At 40.4% G+C, this 17,425-nt stretch overlaps 1 protein-coding gene across 1 annotated transcript in view; it reads right to left on the reverse strand.

Annotated features, from left to right (window-relative positions):
- Nucleotides 1-329: 329 nt before the first annotated feature.
- Nucleotides 330-17,425, reverse strand: part of ZNF653 (zinc finger protein 653) — an 845,378-nt gene continuing 828,282 nt past the window's right edge. Inside the window, exon 9 of the mRNA XM_044084632.1 lies at nt 330-1,606. Within this exon, the coding sequence (XP_043940567.1) occupies nt 1,429-1,606 (178 nt within the window). The 3' untranslated portion in view covers nt 330-1,428. The remainder of the gene's footprint in view (nt 1,607-17,425) is intronic.

Consider the following 17,425-nt stretch of genomic DNA (forward strand, 5'->3'; position numbering starts at 1 on the left):
CAGTTTCTTGATAGTGAAAAATTCTCATTATTCGTTATCTACTTAAAAGGGAGATTTAAGTCTGCTCCATTTCAAGGATACTAAAATTACTGAACTTCAAAAACTCAGCTGTTTGCTCAATATACTAAAGAACATTATTCCACAGTAAAATTCCAAACCCGAATGTGAGGAAAAAGGTGTGTGCGCGAGAGTGACCGGGATGAAGAAACAAAGCAGCAGCATATATAACACATACAGATAAGATGAAAACATTTATCCAAATTATCAAATTATATCTGTTATGCATAAAACAAACTGTACATCTAAATAATATATGATACCACCCTGAATTTCTTAAAAGGCACCCTTGCAAGTTTAAAACAAAAGAATTGTATATTTAAAATAGCATTTGCATGGATTTCAAATGCAACATACTTCTGGAACTATATTTGGGCACATCATTAAAAGTTTAACACTTTAACTTGCCATTCAGGGCTTGCAACACTTTCTTGCATTTTTGCTATCCAGTTTTTAAAATAACCTTTTTTTCTGAAAAGAAGGTATACTTCCATAAAAGAGGCTACTGAATCAAATGTTTGTGTTAATTTTAAGTCACTTAATTTTGTAAACAAAATAAAAAAGGACCTGTGTACTGTGACATAATGTACTCAGTAATATCGGTATGCTTTTCATTAACATATAACAGAATTATATGTACTTCACAATAAATCTGTAAGCTGGCCCACCTCTTACCAGATTTAATGACTCTGGGGGTGTGCAAAACACAATGCACTCTTATTTCCATCTTGCTGCATACAGAAGACGGATCACCAACTAAACTAATGTTTACACAAGATTCAAAATGCTAACCCATGAGGTGAATTACTTTGCTTTCCTCTGCAAGAATAGGACCCTTCCTTGCGTTTCAGGTGCAAACTGAAGAGATAAACCTTCTTTTTCTTTTACAAGAACCCTTAAAAAGAATGACTATCACACGGTTGTTCCCTTAAAAAGGATGACCATCACATTTGTGTTGATGCACTACCTGGTTCACATTTTCATCCTGCCCATCTCAGCTCTAGATTCACCATAACTACCCTGCAGCCATTTAGTTCTGAAATTGGTCAAGGCTAACTCACATTTATCAATCCTGCTGTATCAAGTAATGGAAATTTACCCAGCGTGTGCACAGAAGCAGTCACTTCTCTTGAAGTCTTGTACACTTCCTTTTTCTTTGGTACATTTTGAGTAACAGAAACTATGTGCAATCCAGCATAACTTTCTTAGTCCATTCCATTCTATGAACCTGCCTCAGATTCTGCATAGTAGCAGGGATTGGTGCTTTCACTTATTCAACAAGCAAGCACAAAAAGAACATCTCAGTCCTGCAGACAGAAGGCAGAGTGAGCAAATGCACTTGTGACAAGAAAAACCTTAAGACCTGTACACTCATGCAGTCAGAAATTCAGGATGGCTTTTAAGCCTGTGGAATTTTACACTGTCTCTTTTCTCAAACCATTTGCCACATTCCTCACATCGAAAGTTGTACTGAACCTCCGAAATATGCTTCTTCATGTGCCAATTTAATGAGGCCCGCTGGCGACACTGGAAGCCACAAATCTCACATCTGACAAAAACATAGGAGAAAAAATAAAAACAGAAAAGGTAAAACAGACTGTAAAGACAGGATTTTTTTTTCTTTTTATCGAATGAGGATAATCACACAGATGAATAGTGCACTTACAAAAATATTTTACATTCAGCAAATTCTGGGCTTATTTTGCTTAACTCATAAGACCCTAAGGCACAGTTCTGATAAACCCACAGCATCTAACACTTCAGACATCTGACAACTGAAGTAATCTATTGAAAACAAACAAGTGTTATTGATCCATTAACAAGTGAGCAAATAAAAACAAAGTTATTCTGTATGAATTACAATAAAGTACAGTTATGTACACTTACCATAAATGTAGACGTTCGAGTGTATTCACTGTTGCAGTCATCACATTTGGGTTATCTGCTTGCAGTAGCTCTCAGTCAGCCTGATTATCAAAGTATTGGGTCCTGCGTCGGTTGCTGTCTCATCTTCCATGACGTCAGGGAGTCAGGGGTATAAAACATGCAGCCGACGCCATTACATCAGTTTTTCTTGCCCCAGATTTCAGGTGCCCCCATTAATGGGGAGCAATAAATGGGGGCCTTAATGCCCTTGGGTCCCTGTGAAATGGCCTCAGGATCCGCAGTAGGATTTATAAAAAGGAACTTGCGAGAATCAGGAACCCTGTAATATCTATCAGGATTTCTGGGAGCAGGAGGTAAAGAGTCAGGGGCCAAGCTAGATTCTGAAAAGGCATCGTCAACAATGTCCAACACAGGAGGGATAGATAAAGGCCTGTGTTGGGGCAGGAGTAAGAAATATCTAAGCCTCTTTTTAGAATCAGAGTAATCCTGGCTTTACTAGTGGAAATGCTCACCAAAAGAGAAATCCTCTGGGGGGGGGGGGGGGGGGCAGAGAGAATAGAGTCCTCTGCATCAGAATCCTCATAGGCAGATAAGGGTAAATGCTGGTCATCAGAGGAGACAGAAATTTCAGAATCCTGGTCAGAAGTATCATAAGCAAATTCAGTCCTAGGTCTCTTGGGGGGGGGGGGGGTTGGCTTCCCCTGATTAAAGTAATAAGGTCTTCAGCCATTGTTATCATTTGTTTTTTAGGCATAGAGGCATGAACATGCGGTCTGGGCATCAGTTTCCTAGGCATGGTTCGAGATTTAGGCCTAGAAAAAGAAGATGGCGTCAGTTTAATATGCAAGTCAGTAGGTGTGAATACTCCCTCAGAAGCCGGTGCCTGCACAGTGGCTCCGGACCCATCCAAGGTAGAGACATCCGCAGGTTCCACAGTTGAAGCATTGCGCGGCATACCAGACTCCGAATGGGTCTCAGTAGAGGCCTGTGAATCTGAAGTAGTGGGTATCAGAGGCTGCGAAAGCGCCTCACTGAGTACCGGCGAACTGGTGACTAGCTTAGGAGAAGCGTCGTCGGCAGCTATGGACCTAGGCGGCCTGTCTCTGTCTTTATCTTTGCATTTTTTCGGAATGTTGGTAGTCGACTGGCTTACCGAAGACATATCTGGATAATTGAACCAAGTACCAAAATATTTAGAAGCGAAAATGTACCGACGACGAATAGTTTGTGGTTTAAATAAGGCACAAAACCGACAGCGAGGTACGTCGTGGTCAGGGCCTAGGCAAGGAACACAGTACAAATGAAAATCTTTATGAGGTATTTGCTTTCCACAAGAAATACAATTATTAACTTTTACTGACATCGGTTTAGAGCAAGAAAAAGTTTCCCCAACGGGGTACTTAGCTTTAGTTGAAGACTTTGGTTCTGAAACTCAAAAACGAAAATTTCAGGAGTCGGCCGACCGGCACTTGCGAACTGCTTCTGGCACCACACGGCAAGAAAGACTGATGTAATGGCATCGGCTGCAAGCTTTATACCCCTGACATCACGGAAGATGAGACAGCAACCGACACAGGACCCAAGACTTTGGAAATCAGGCCGACTGAGGGCTACTGCAAGCAGATAACTCAAATGTGATGACTGCAACAGTGAAACACGAAGAACATCTTAAGTTGGCTCCCCTTACTCCATCTTCTTCATCTTATGTATCCAACTCACTTCTTCCACAAAATATATACATACGTGTGTGTGTGTGTGTTCTGTTTATGGTAAAACAAGCAAAATACAGCACACAGCAAGTAAAAACACAGGAACTAGCTTTCTGTCTTAAGCCCAGCAACAGTCTAAGCAGGCAAACCTTATCATGGGTGAATACTATGCAAATTACCCTTAAGGAACATTTTAAGTCTAGCCAATAGCTTAAGGTCTGAATCTAACTCTGTACCTTGTGTCTCTGTGAGGTAAAGGCTTTAATTATTATGCCCAGCCCACCCCTAAAAAGATACTACGTATGCGGTCCGTGTTACCATTATGGAGCTAAGACCTATTTCCCTATTACACCAGGGAACTGTTGATGTGACTGACTCACACAATAAGCAAATGAAGAATGAGGGAATCCAGCTTATATTACAGAAAGCAACCCATGGACAGTCCATCCCCTTAATCCTTAGCACTAGTTCCCTGCTAAAATACTTGACCTACTCAAGATTTGAACTTCAGACCTCTTTCACCCTAAGCAAGAATCACCCCCCTAGACCAACAAGCCTCTGTTAAATAATGTAAACATGAATATTAATCCCACAAAATTAAATATTTAATTTAATAAGAACAGAATATAACACTAATTAAAACAAACAAACAAAAAAAAAGTTCTAAAATCTTAACAAATTAAGCTTCATTAAAGAAAGCAAAGGTGATGAGGGGCTCACCATAAACTCAAATGGTGCTCTGGCCAAATTTCTGATATTCTGTATAATCACCACTTTGTCAGTACCACAGGCTCTCAGTGGACCCAAACCAGTCAACAAAATGTGAATAAATAAAACAGGTACAGAGCAGTCACCATACTAACTGATCTTTGAAAAGACACTTTTGCATTGGAACACGTGGGAGCTCTTTCTTTAGAACACACTCCTCAGCACAATATTTATATTCACTGCTCTGTGCATCACAGCACATACATTTCCAAACAGCATAAATCACAGCATAACCCATCAGGTCTATGACAAAGTGCCCAGTCTTAAGCTCCTTACTTATGCTTGAAGTAAACTCAAACACGTGCATCTACAACAGAAAAAAAAAGGCTCACAATTTTAGAACTGCCATACCTGGAACAGCCATCTTAAACAATGATGACCGTATGGCATGAAGTACACACTGAAGAGGTTAATCTTGAAGATCAATGCATACTGTGAGGGCACTTGAGGTACGATGTCTAATTCTGAATGATCTTCAGCAGTACAAAGCTGCATGGAAGAAATCCCAATTAATACAAATTACAAGATTACCTAGTACCATGTCCCTGGGCAAAGGTCAGGAATTTAAAAAAAATATATAAATGTCAGAAAAACAATCAAAGTGATATAGTGAAATACAACTTCCTTCCACAGATGCAGCTAAACTTTTCAATGACAGACTACATATATGCAACAGTTTACAAAAAAATCAAAGTCAAATAAATAGAAAAATCGTGATGAGAGGATGGGAAATAGGAAATGCACCCCGGGGATTACTTTGGTGGCTCTGCTCAACAAGGGCACAGGAAAATAACTTTCTTGGGTGGCATAAGCCAGGGAACCTTGTTGGCTAGGCTTACTTACGCACTTGGGCCGATAGCCTAGTACCTACCTATGAACATTATGAACAAAGGAAGCTGCGTGGATGTTAACAATACATGCTCTCTCTCAGATTACACTGTACCTTTCATACCCCCTATCAGACAGAAGAAGAAAACTGACAAAAATTAATACCCAAAAAGTACTCTGGCCGGTAACTTCTACAACTTGTGTGGCCTTTTGTTTGGGCATGACATTAATTTTCATATCAATATCAGGGAAACTTGGATGCCTCTGTAGAATGTGACTTAGATACTGCCTAATATACAGTTAATCTTAGCAGAGCAGCCTACATCTTTTAACCACCTCTCAACTGTCCAGATTTTTGCCTTATATTTCTGGTCTGTTCCTCGTAAAATGTACTGTTTTCCAACAAACTTATGGCAAATCATTGAGGACTGAAGTCAAATATAATGGCACACATTTGAGTTTTAGACTTCATATCCTTCAGAAATTGCATGAAAACACAAAACCAAGCATTCTAGCAACTTTCTAGGTTTACAACATTCAACATTTTATCCTTACTTTCTCCTCCACCTCATAACTACTAATAATGTCCTTCAATATAAGCCACCTTTTCCTTCTCCAATTACTATCAAGGATTACTACACTACTTATGCCTGAATCTACTCAAAATCCACCAGCTAATGCAATTTTTCTTTTACAAATGTCTTTCATTTACATTTTGTTAAACAGACCACAACTGTCACTGTAAGTGCCATTTCAGCACCTCCATTGTAACTCGTGTACAAGTTATTGTAACAATTTATGTAATTCTGCATATGTTTTCTTTTATAGACAAGTAAAAGTATTACATAGTGAAATATTACATTAACTATTATACATTACTGGAGCTTTTCTCCCCGGTCCTCCCCCGAAAATGGGTTTCTGACTCAGCCCCACTTTCCCGGTCATCAAATGTCAATTACTAAATAAATAAATAAATTATAAGAGCAGTGTGTAAAAAAAAATTCCCCCTCCATTTTTTTGGTTTGCCCTGATTTCTTGTACTTAGAAGTTGAGAGCGAGAACGCCATCTGTAAAGCCCACTGAATACAGCTGGCAGGACAGATTCAATGCTGTCTGCTTTTCTGCAAAGAATGATGCCTTATCAATTAAAGACTGGTTAGGGAATAGGAAATAGACAGTAATTGATTAGGGTTCCCTCTGCTGTGAGTACACTTTCTCTTAGTCTGCTATTTTGTTTGACAAAGTTGGTACAAACACATATTCGCATAAATGCCTTCAGTCAGTATGTTATTTTGCATGTGCGAACACAAATATTACACACACACACACACACACACACACACACACACACACACACACACACAGTGTCCACCTGTGTGGGCTGTCCCGTTTTCCCCTACATAGCAGTTCCTCAGAAATTACTTGTCTGCTCTTACCTGAGTGAAATGATGTATGCTGTTTTGTGCAATTTCTCCCTTCTCCAATGCTGTTGCAGCTGTGGAGTTGGTGTATACATGTGCACTCACACATGGTCAAGATTAGGGATGGAGATAACAGTGCCCTGAAAAAAAATGTACTCACCATAAGAGACCTGCATTATCAGTTTTTATATTGTGTCACCTCTAGGACCAACAATGGCAGGTATTTGGCTCAGCACTAAGGCTACCTTTGCTCCCCCCATTATCTTGTGCCAAAGACCCCATTTCCTAGATCCCAGAAGCCCAGAAATCAGTACCTTTGATAAAACTTTATAAAAGGCAGAAGTTTTAGGTTCCAAAAAGGACAACATTCAGTAGACCCCCATCCCCCCCAAGCAGGGGGCTAATGGAGAAGAAACTGCCAACACAGTCCTAGTATTACAGTTAAGTACACAACATTCACATCTGACACAGGGAGCCTCATCTCTGTCACTTTAGGACACAGTCCCAAACTTAGAAAGAATACCTCCAATTATGGTAGATCCTAATGGTGAATCTTGAGTTGGAGGTGACATCCAACTTACACTGTCTGGCAAAGACAGTCAATGACACTCACGTGACAAGCACATACACGTCATCCATCAAAACATTTTTGAAAAAGACTTTGAAAGGTGCTCACAGACCTAGTAATGTGAACACCAGAAGCCTGAGTTAAAGACTTGAAATATTTTGGCAGCAAAGTCTAATGCACTGAGAAAGACATGAAGAAAACATAACTTTGCATACTTTTTGGTCCATCTCTTTGAAGAAGATATGAAGAGATGGGGAATCCTTCCTTACAGTGTTGGTTCTGTCTAAACTAGTGGCGGCTGGTGACTTGAAATCAAAGGTGGGCTGCAGGAAACAGCTGAATGAGTGGGTCCAACAGGAAGGAGTGGGGCTATGCTCAAAATCTCAAAAACTGGGACTTTAATTAAATACTCTGCCCTGGGTGCCAAACCATCATTATGAGAGCCCAATCAAGACAAAATTAAGTGTAGAAAAGAAAAAAAATATTTCAATGCATTGGCTACATGACTGCTTACCTAATATCTAGATGGAAACAAAACGGTTGTGAGGCATGAAAAAATAAATTACTTTTTAACTACATTACTGGAATGCCAGTCAAAATCAAGTATAAAAAAACAAGCATCACTCAACTCAAACCAGTTCTCCTTGCACTGCACTTCTAATTATAATTTATACTCAGCTTTACAAAAGTGCAAAGTAACATGCGGAAAATGACAATCTCTGTGATACCCCTACTTGTAAAAATGTTTCTTATCCAAAAAAGACCTGCTGCCTGACAACAACTAGCTACTTGTTTCATGGGGAAAACATGATCAAAGTAAAAAATGAACAGCAAACAAGAAACAAGCTCAAGATAAATTGCTTAAAGGATTACTGCACAGGTTATGGACCACACAAGATAGATTGGATTCTGTTTAGTTTATAGGTAAAGCCTGCAAAGATGACTGCAAGTCTCCAACAAATGTAACAAGCTTCTGAAAATACTGTAATCCTGTCCTTTATTACAAATACTGTCATATGCATTTCATTACCTAAGGCTTGTACGTTATCTAGTTATGTAAATATTCTCTGCATGGCAACAACAAAAAGGCTTTCAATGTTGGTAATTCTTTAACATTATGCTTATTAAAGCTTACTTGCATCTTACAATCTCAGACAAGCTTACCTGATGGTCATTAAAGCATTGCTACTTAAACACAGAGCAACAGGCACTGCAACAACATGCATTTTCTGAATAAGAAGAAGCATAAATCAACAGTATAAACATATAACAGAAAACCAGAACATTCTGCAAAATCAAGGACAGATGAAAAGCCACTGTAGTACTTGTGTCTACCTTGGATGGGGAGATACTCTTCACACTTACACTGGATAACTACTCCTTGCCTTGCTTGGACACTTCCAGAGTCACTACATGGGGGAGCTGGGTGCAACAACCTAGCAGTGATATAAGCTGAAAATTCACATTGCCATCATTGCATTGCATTGCATTGCAACATGCCTTCTCTGACCCTGGGGATGACATCAAGGTGCAACTCATTTCATTTCTTTCTTTTTTTTTTTTTTAATAAACGAGAATTATGAAATGAGACATTTTGTAGTAAGCGCAATCATAAACTGTCCCATTTCTATAAAAGCTGGCTATCAATTGTTGTTTCTGAAATTGGGGGAACATAAAAAAAGTTCTTATAGCACCATGAGTCATGCAATGATCTAACAAAATGCAACAATTTCAGGTTCGTCTGAGATTTCCCTTGAAAAGGAAGCAGTCTTTGTGGCACTTTTAAGTAGTCTCAATTTTCTGAGCAGAAGAGAGAATTAAAGCTAAGGTCCTCTAAATCAGACCAAAACAAGCTATTTTCATGTTAATATAATTAAATAGATCCTTGCAGGGATGCTGGATGTCAGATGTAGAACATCACACTATGGGTATGAAACTTAGTCCGCCAATCAGGGCTGACTGTTCCACAAACAGATGCAAGGTTTGATCGCTTTGTGTGTACTGTTAGTCTAGGTTGAAAAGCAGACACACCTGGAAGTGTCTCAATGGCATGCTTATTCCTCTGTTCCTTTACATCCCACACAGTTAACGTAAACACTAAAGGGGTGTTTAGGTATGACATACTATTGCCATTTTAAGTAAAGTTATTCTTAATAATACAATTACTTTGATAAAAAAAAGCTATTGAATAAAATGGAGCATTCAGACAAACAGTCCAACTTGCTTACACTGTGCATAGATCAATTCAACTCAGTAAAGAATACAGAACAGAGCTATTTTGTACACAAGCCGGATGTAAACTGAAAACAAGTTTATGGCTGGTCTGTTATTACTTTGTTGCTTTCATTATTTTAAAAGTTTTAATGGTGCAGAAAATAGCACATGAATGATCTTGCAACACTCTGTAAAGCTGTTATGTTTATTACTGAAAAAATGGCACATTCTTTCCAGTGAAGTAACTGCAGAGACAGCTACACTTAATATGAAAAACAGCTTGGTATGAGTATAAAATATATTCTTTCAGTGCTGAAAGGTATGAAATAGTAATTATTGCTGGCAGGAATCACTTTAGCATTGCAATAAAACAGAGAAATCAGGATTTTCCCATTATAAATACAGCACCAGACAATGAATTTAGTAACTTGCCTGCTAGCCAGTATGTAAAGAATAAGACACAAAAGATAATGTGTTAACACTACTTTTGTGAACAAGTGGAAGGGTAACATAAGGAATGAGGCTGATAGCAGCTGAGTGCCTCCTAACCCTATAACTGTGCTTTTAGACTGTCCTAGAGGCTTGCCAGTAGTGACTTAATATGCAAACGTGTCCACCCGAGTTAGATTTTAACTCGTGTCTAGTTAAAAAACATAGTTTACAGCCCTTCCATATGTTTAACGGTTTACTTGCTTGTAAAACCAGTCCAGTATCTTTCTGTGTCTCCCTGAAATGAAAAAGGAACACAGAGCTGATCACAGTGGGACCAGTTCACCAAGAAACTCATGACTAATTAGATTATTAATTTTATTCACTTAGGAGAGAATTTTACATCAAACATTCCACAAAAGATCATTCTGAAAGTGCAAATATAACAAATCATGCTTTAGGAGCTGTAGTTAATTATTTCATCACTACTTACTGCTGGTTAAGGAGAGAAAACATATCTTACTAGAACTGGACTACAATTACCAGTAAACTGTTATGTCCATTAAGGTTTCAAAGAAATTAGTAAAATACAATCTTATTGGAAAATATTAGCAAGGTATGTATGGAAGACACAACAGGCTCTTGATAATGAATTTGAAACTTTTAAGAGATAGAAAAACATGGTATAACATCTGTGTTGACAAGTAATATTAGCAATGCCAATTACATACAGATGTAAAAGTATCAACAAATCTATGAGCGAAATACAGAAAAGTAGTGCATACAGGACTGCAGTTTCTTGGAATATAGGAGTCGGACACCTACCTCAGTCTAAGAAGTGGTAAAAAAGAGTGACTGTGCCCCCATCATGAATTGAAAATAGGAAGGAGCTCTTTTCTTTTTCTCTGTCTGATCTGACTATTAACTCCTCTCTCTGCTTAAAGCCTCAAACTCTCTGTTAGGTGTAAGCACCAGGCAAGCCAAAGATGTCTAAGCAAACAAAAGTTGTTAACGCAACGGTAGCACCGTAGTATGTAATCCAAGTACTGTGCTACTGGCTACTACTGATTGTTTCTCACTCTCTTTTTCAAGAAGACAGTGAGAACCAATCAGTAGCCATCCAGCTGCCCACGTCACGTATGTGACTGCGGACATTGCAGTCCGACACCCTTCCAATTCACTGTGCAGTTAAAGCGCATAGGCTTCCGGGCATCACACTGATGCCTTTCTCTCCTTAATCTGGACTGCTTTTGTAGTTGTCTGTCCAGATTTACAGAAACTAAAAAAAACAAAAAAAACAAAAAAAAAAGAAACTCGACAAGCTTGCGCAGTTCAAGTTCCGTGACTTTGCTAGTCAGTCGGACTCGCTTAGAGCACTACACAGCAGCTAATTATTATTTTAATTACTATATTTTTTTTATTTTTTAAAAATCTTCCAATCATCTTTTCTTCATTCACACCGGGGGGGGGGCCTGCAGTCTGATGGCACGAGCCACCACTGGTCTAAACAAAATCTGAACTACCTACAGACATGCATACAAATCAACAAATAATCAACACAATTAAACTAGTTCAGGAAGGAAGAAAACTAGAAGATCAACAGAATTTACATTCTGCAGCAACTCTAGGAATGAAGAAGGAATTGGTATGCAATATTAATACTGTCTTTGTGAATAATTGTACAGATGTGCATGAACACAGACTGCAACTCTGGAATCTTTCGTGCCAAAGTAATGGTCACCCAGAATAAGTAAGACATGAGACTGGCAGAGGAAGTTGGTTCAAACGATTAGTATTACTTTCTACAGAAAGAAATAATGGTCCTATGAAGGCATAATAGTCTTGAAAAAGGGAATGCAAGAGAAAGGTACCACTCAAGAAAGTTTGCACGCCTTAACAGAAGAAAGAAACAGAGAAACAAAATTTACTCTCTGGTAGGAATTATGAATTGATACCAGATGAAAGTTAGGGATTGCAGCTAAGAATGGGTCTAGTCCTCCTCTGGCTGTGGAGCACACTAAGAAGTGAGCTCATTTGCTATGAGATTTCCAAGTGCCATGTCCCTGGACAGACATCAGGATATGGACCATCCTAGACCGATAAAGAAAGATCCCTGAACAAGTTATTTTGAGGGCATGAAGACCCAGGTAAGGCTGATGGGACAAAAGACAGAGTGCCTCGGGAAGAGATGCTTATCCAAGAGATGTAGTCTAATCAGAGGGAACTAAACATATTATTGAAAACAGAAGGGAGCTTACCAGAACTTTGGCTTTGCTCCTTTTGGCCTTCTCAAGAAATTTTGTAAATAAAGGGAAGTGAGGGCCTAATAGAAGTATACGGAAAAAGGAGCCGCTGAATTTGAATTTGGATGAGGATTTAAAGAGGTCATGGTAAGGTTCACCACTGACAAAGAAGGATCTGCACTGCTGATGGATTGAGGGACCACTCATATGGCACCACAAAAGGGCAGCTAAGTCCATCCATGAAAGAACTGGCCTTTCCTGGGACATAATGAAGCAACAAGGTGATGGGAGAGGGTTAAGTGGGTCTAAAAGCAGGCTCTACTGTAACAGTCTAGTAAACAGCATTCATAAGCAGTTTGGCATGAGAAACCATAAAGAGTGTAGAAGCCATCAAATCCCACGCATGTAGGCAGAGAGGAGCTGGAACTGAACTCTTGTTTGTTATCTGCTGAAAAGCAGTTCTGATGAAAAAACTCTTTTCCACAGAAAGATATGGTTATTAAGTCAGGATGTTCAGAGAACAGTGCATGAACCTTACTGACTGAGAAGTAACCATCTGAGACTTTTACAGGGCCAACAGTTACACACAAAGACTGAAATGCAAGTTCATTGAGACAAGGAGACTTGCCATGATAGAACTTCCAGGAGCAAGTCAACCAGACATAAAAATATCATGGAACCATGGCATCAGAAAGCTGCTGCAACTGCATAGATGCATTTGATGAACATCTTGGGGAGGCTATAGTGAGACCAAATGGCAGTGTCCAAAACTGAAAATGACTGGTTCCCAAGAGAAGGTAAAAGAACCTCTTGGATTCATTTTGCAATTCTGGCTTGCAGGTATGCATTCTGTTGGCCAAAAAAGCAGATCCATTTACCTGTAAGCAGACAAAAGTTGCACTGCACCATGACCATTCAAAGGGGCTCCATGACAATATAATGACTTAGGCCACACAAAAATCAAGACTGGGTCAGAGGTCCTGATTCTTTTTTGGTAATAAAAAAAAGTGAAGGCCTTCCATGCAAAGAGGCGGAGAAAAAGATTACTCCCGACTTCACTCAGAGTGCAGGAGTCAGTCAAGCTTTCAGGAATATGAGAACTGCCCTCCTCAAGAACGGTTGTCTTATCTGAGGGCTCTGCTGATAATCATGTCCTCTGGAAGCACTCTCATTCCACAAATAGTCACTAACAAGGCAATACTTTCCAGAACCTTGAAAACTGTCCTGTTGGTTGTGCTGGTAGTTGCAGAAAGCAGATGCTTAAGAGCCTGGAACTTCACCCCCAATTTTAGTGACAGTTTTCTGTTTTTCAAGTTCAGTTTTTACTGAATCTTTAAAGAGAAGAACCTGTTAAAAGGGGCAATCATGAACTGGGCTTTGGAGTTCCAGCAAATTTGATTCAATGGAGCCATGTATGACAGCAAGCAGTAAGGTCCATACCCGCTGCTCTAAGAGAAGTATCAAATGCACAGAAGCAAGATGGATGGTCAGATTTGCTACACAACTAAATGACGCCACATGGGACTGTATGTAAACTGATCGCAATGTGAGAATCAGGTAAAGTACAGTTTTGTACCTACCATAAATGTAGATGTTCGAAGATCCACATTGCTGCAGTCCTAACACTTGGGGTAGTCCGCTGTCCCAGTCGGCCCGAATACCAAAGTATATGGCTGACGTCGGTCAAGGCGCATTAGTCTGGCGTCAGGACGTCAGGGTACAAATGCGCATGACCGACGTCATATCCTCAGTCTTTTCTTGCCCCAGATGTCAGAAGACCCTAAAAAGATAAGGCTAAAACCAAAAAACACCACACACTCCTGCACCAAATATATATACAATATATACAAATTTACAAGAGTATAACCTCACCCACACAACCACCCCTAAACACAGAGGAGAAGGAGGGAGGGAAAATTGGACTGCAGCAATGTGGATCTTGAACATCTACATTTATGGTAGGTACAAAACTGTACTATGTTCTTCATACCACATTGCTGCAGTCCTAACACTTGGGTAGAATCCCAAAGCAGAGGTAAGGGAGGCTGGCAAATCATAAGGAAGCAGGAGCTGACAACATGCCCTGCAAAATAGCCGTGCAAAACCAGCCCTAGATTTAGAGTAGAGGAAGGTGGTAATGCTTAGAGAAAGTATGCACTGAACTCCAAGTAGCTGCCTCCAAAATATCCTTAGTTGCCACCCCTTAGAAATGCTGTTGAAGTGGCAGTAGCCCTAGTGGAATGAGGCCTAATCCCAGCTGGAATCTCCTTGCCATGATGGGAATAACAAAATGCAATGCAAAACCCAATCCACTTAGAAATAGTTTGTTTTGACACAGGCTTGCCCTGAGAACCCAAAGCAAAAGAAACAAACAACTGCTGAGACTGCCTAAAATCCTTAGTCCTGCTTAAATAATAACGCAACTGCCTGTGTACATCTAAAGTGTGCAAAATCTTTTCCCCCTTATTTTGGGGATCTGCATAAAAGGTAGGCAAATGAATAGTTTGGTTTAAAGCCACACTAGAAACCACTTTAGGCATAAAGGAAGGATTAGTGCGTAAGATACCCTATCCTTATGAAAAATCAGGAAAGGCTCAACCGCCATAAGGGCCTGCAATTCAGACACCCTTCTTGCAGATGTAATGGCTAACAAAAAGCAGTCTTCCATGACAAATATTTCAATTCAGCAGTAGCTGCAGGCTCAAAAGGTTGTAGAGTGAGTTTCTCCAACACAAAATTGAGGTCCCAAGCAGGAGTAGGAGCTCTACGTGGGGGTCTTATATTTTTCGCCCCTCTAAGAAATTGCTTGAACAAAGGATGAGAAAACAATGGTGGGTCACAATCATAGTGAGCTGAAATTGCTGCAGCATGAATCTTAATGGAAGAGAAAGACAAACCTTTGTCCAATAACTCAGTAAGATATTGAAGAGCCACACTCAAATTTGGCTCAGAAACATCCAAATCCTTTGCTGCACACCAAAATAAAAATCTCTTCCATTTTCCTGCGTACACTTTCCTTGTACTAGGTCTTCTGGCTTCCATAATCACATTCAAAACTTGCTGAGGAAGCTGAGACCTGCTATGGTTCAAAACAGAATATGCCAAGCTGTTAGATGAAGAGAGTGAAGCTTGACATTGAGCAGATGCCCGTCCTTCTGAGACAATAGGTGTGGAATCAAAGGTAAGGGCCATGGAGGCTTCCTTACCAGACTCCTCAGCAATGGGTACCAGTGCTGCCGAGGCCAATCTGGAGCTATTAAAATCATCCTTGGCTTGTCTTGTCTGACCTTTAGAAGTACCTCTGGGAGGAGAGGCAGAGGTGGAAAGGCATACACATGAAGAGTTTTCCAACTGAAAGAAAGAGCATCCACTTTCCAGGCTGTGTGATGAAACCTTTTGCAAAACTTTGGCAGCTGGTGGTTTAGTGGAGAAGCGAACAGATCTATGTCTGGAGTTCCCCATGACACAGTCATTGTCTGAAATACATGAAGATCCAGTTTCCACTCGTGGGGATCCATGATTTGCCTGCTTAACACATCTGCTAAGGAGTTCTGTGCTCCTGGCAGAAACCTTGCTTGAAGATTCAGCTGCAAGCTTAACGCAGTCTCCCACAAAATCATTGCTTGCCTGCATAGAGGATAAGAATGTGTTCCCCCTTGTTTGTTGATGTACCACATGACAGTTGTGTTGTCTGTTAGAATCAACACCTGCCCTGGAAGAAGTAAATCCTTGAAAGCCAGTAATGCAAACTGGACTGCTAACATCTCCTTCATGTTGATATGTAGATGCTGCAGCCTGGCAGGCCACTTGTCTTGTATCCACTTTCCATTCAGATGAGCTCCCCAAGCTGTGTCTGAGGCATCTGTCGTTAGAATCTGACTCGCCTCTGGCCGGGTCACAGAGAGTCCCTTGTTTAGGTGACATTCCTGAGCCCACCACAAAAATTCCTTTTGAATGCAAGGTATTATTTGAATGACAGTGTCCAAATCCTGGCAGTGCTGTGTCCATACATTTTGAGATACCATTGTAGCTTCCTCATATGCAGTTTGGCATTGGGAAGTACCAGAATACAAGATGCCATGAACCCTAAGGCTTGAAGGACTGTCCTTGCAGTCAGCCCGGACTGATGAGATAGTTGATGGAAGTAAAGAAAGATTCTTTTGTTTGTGCGGGGCTAAACAGCCCATCTGGGCTGCTGTATTCAGTCTCACACCCAGAAAGCACATGCCTTGAGAGGGTACTAGACTGGACTTTATTTCGTTCACAGAATACCCTAGGCATCTTAGCACTGCTATCACATATTCCAAATGCTGAAGAAGCACGCCCTTCCTTGAGCCAGAATCAGGCAATCGTCCAAATAAGGATAGATTTGTATTCCTTTTAGCCTGAAGAAAGCTATCACTGGAGCCAGAACCTTTGTGAATACTCTGGGCAGTAGATAAGCCAAAGGGCAATGCAGAGAACTGATAATGAGAATTCCCAGCTCGAAAACGCAGATACTTCCTGCAAATTAGCCTGATAGGAACATGAAGGTAAGCTTCCTTGAGATCCAAAGTTACCATCCAGTGATCTTTGCCCAGCAGAGGTAGAAGCTGTTGTAACGTCAACATTTTGAACTTGGGAATGTCCAGATAAGTGTTGAGGATAGACAGATCCAAAATTGGTCTCCACGTGTTCCCCTTTTTTGGTACTAGGAACAGGCGAGAATAAAATCCTAGGCCCCTTTCTGGCACAGGAACCGCTGAATGGCCCCTATTTGGAGCAACAGAGAAATTTGCTTGTGAGCCTCTTTCCTTTGTTGAGGAGGAATGTCTGGCATGCCTTTGAAAGGAGGCAAGGTATGGAAATAAAACCTGTAACCGTGGTGAATGATATCCAATACCCATCTGTCTTGGGTAATTAAACTCCAGTTTTCTTTGAAAAGTGCCAACCTTCCTCCCAAAGGTGCTGCCAGACGAGAAGATTCTGGCAGCTGAAAAGGCAGGTCATTGTGTCTGTTTACGAAAGGACTGACCCCTGCCCTCACCAGAAGACTGAGCAGGTGAACTCCTGTTCTAGGCCTAAAGAACCTTGAGCTCTGCCTCTACCACGTCTAGACCTACCCCTAGACTGGGAATCATAAGCAGGATATGTCCACCCCTTGGTAGGCCAATTTCTACTAAACTTCGGAGGCTGAACCTGCAAAAAATCTTTAACCGTCTGCATAGACTTAGCCTTGTCTTCCATTTTCTTTAGAACTGCTTCCACAGGCGAACCAAACAACACATCAGATTGTAAAGGAGCATCTAAAAGCCTTGTTTT

Source organism: Protopterus annectens, chromosome 9.part0 (genome assembly GCF_019279795.1).
Source record: "Protopterus annectens isolate FY-2018-M chromosome 9.part0, PAN1.0, whole genome shotgun sequence".
NCBI classification, from domain to species: domain Eukaryota; kingdom Metazoa; phylum Chordata; order Ceratodontiformes; family Protopteridae; genus Protopterus; species Protopterus annectens.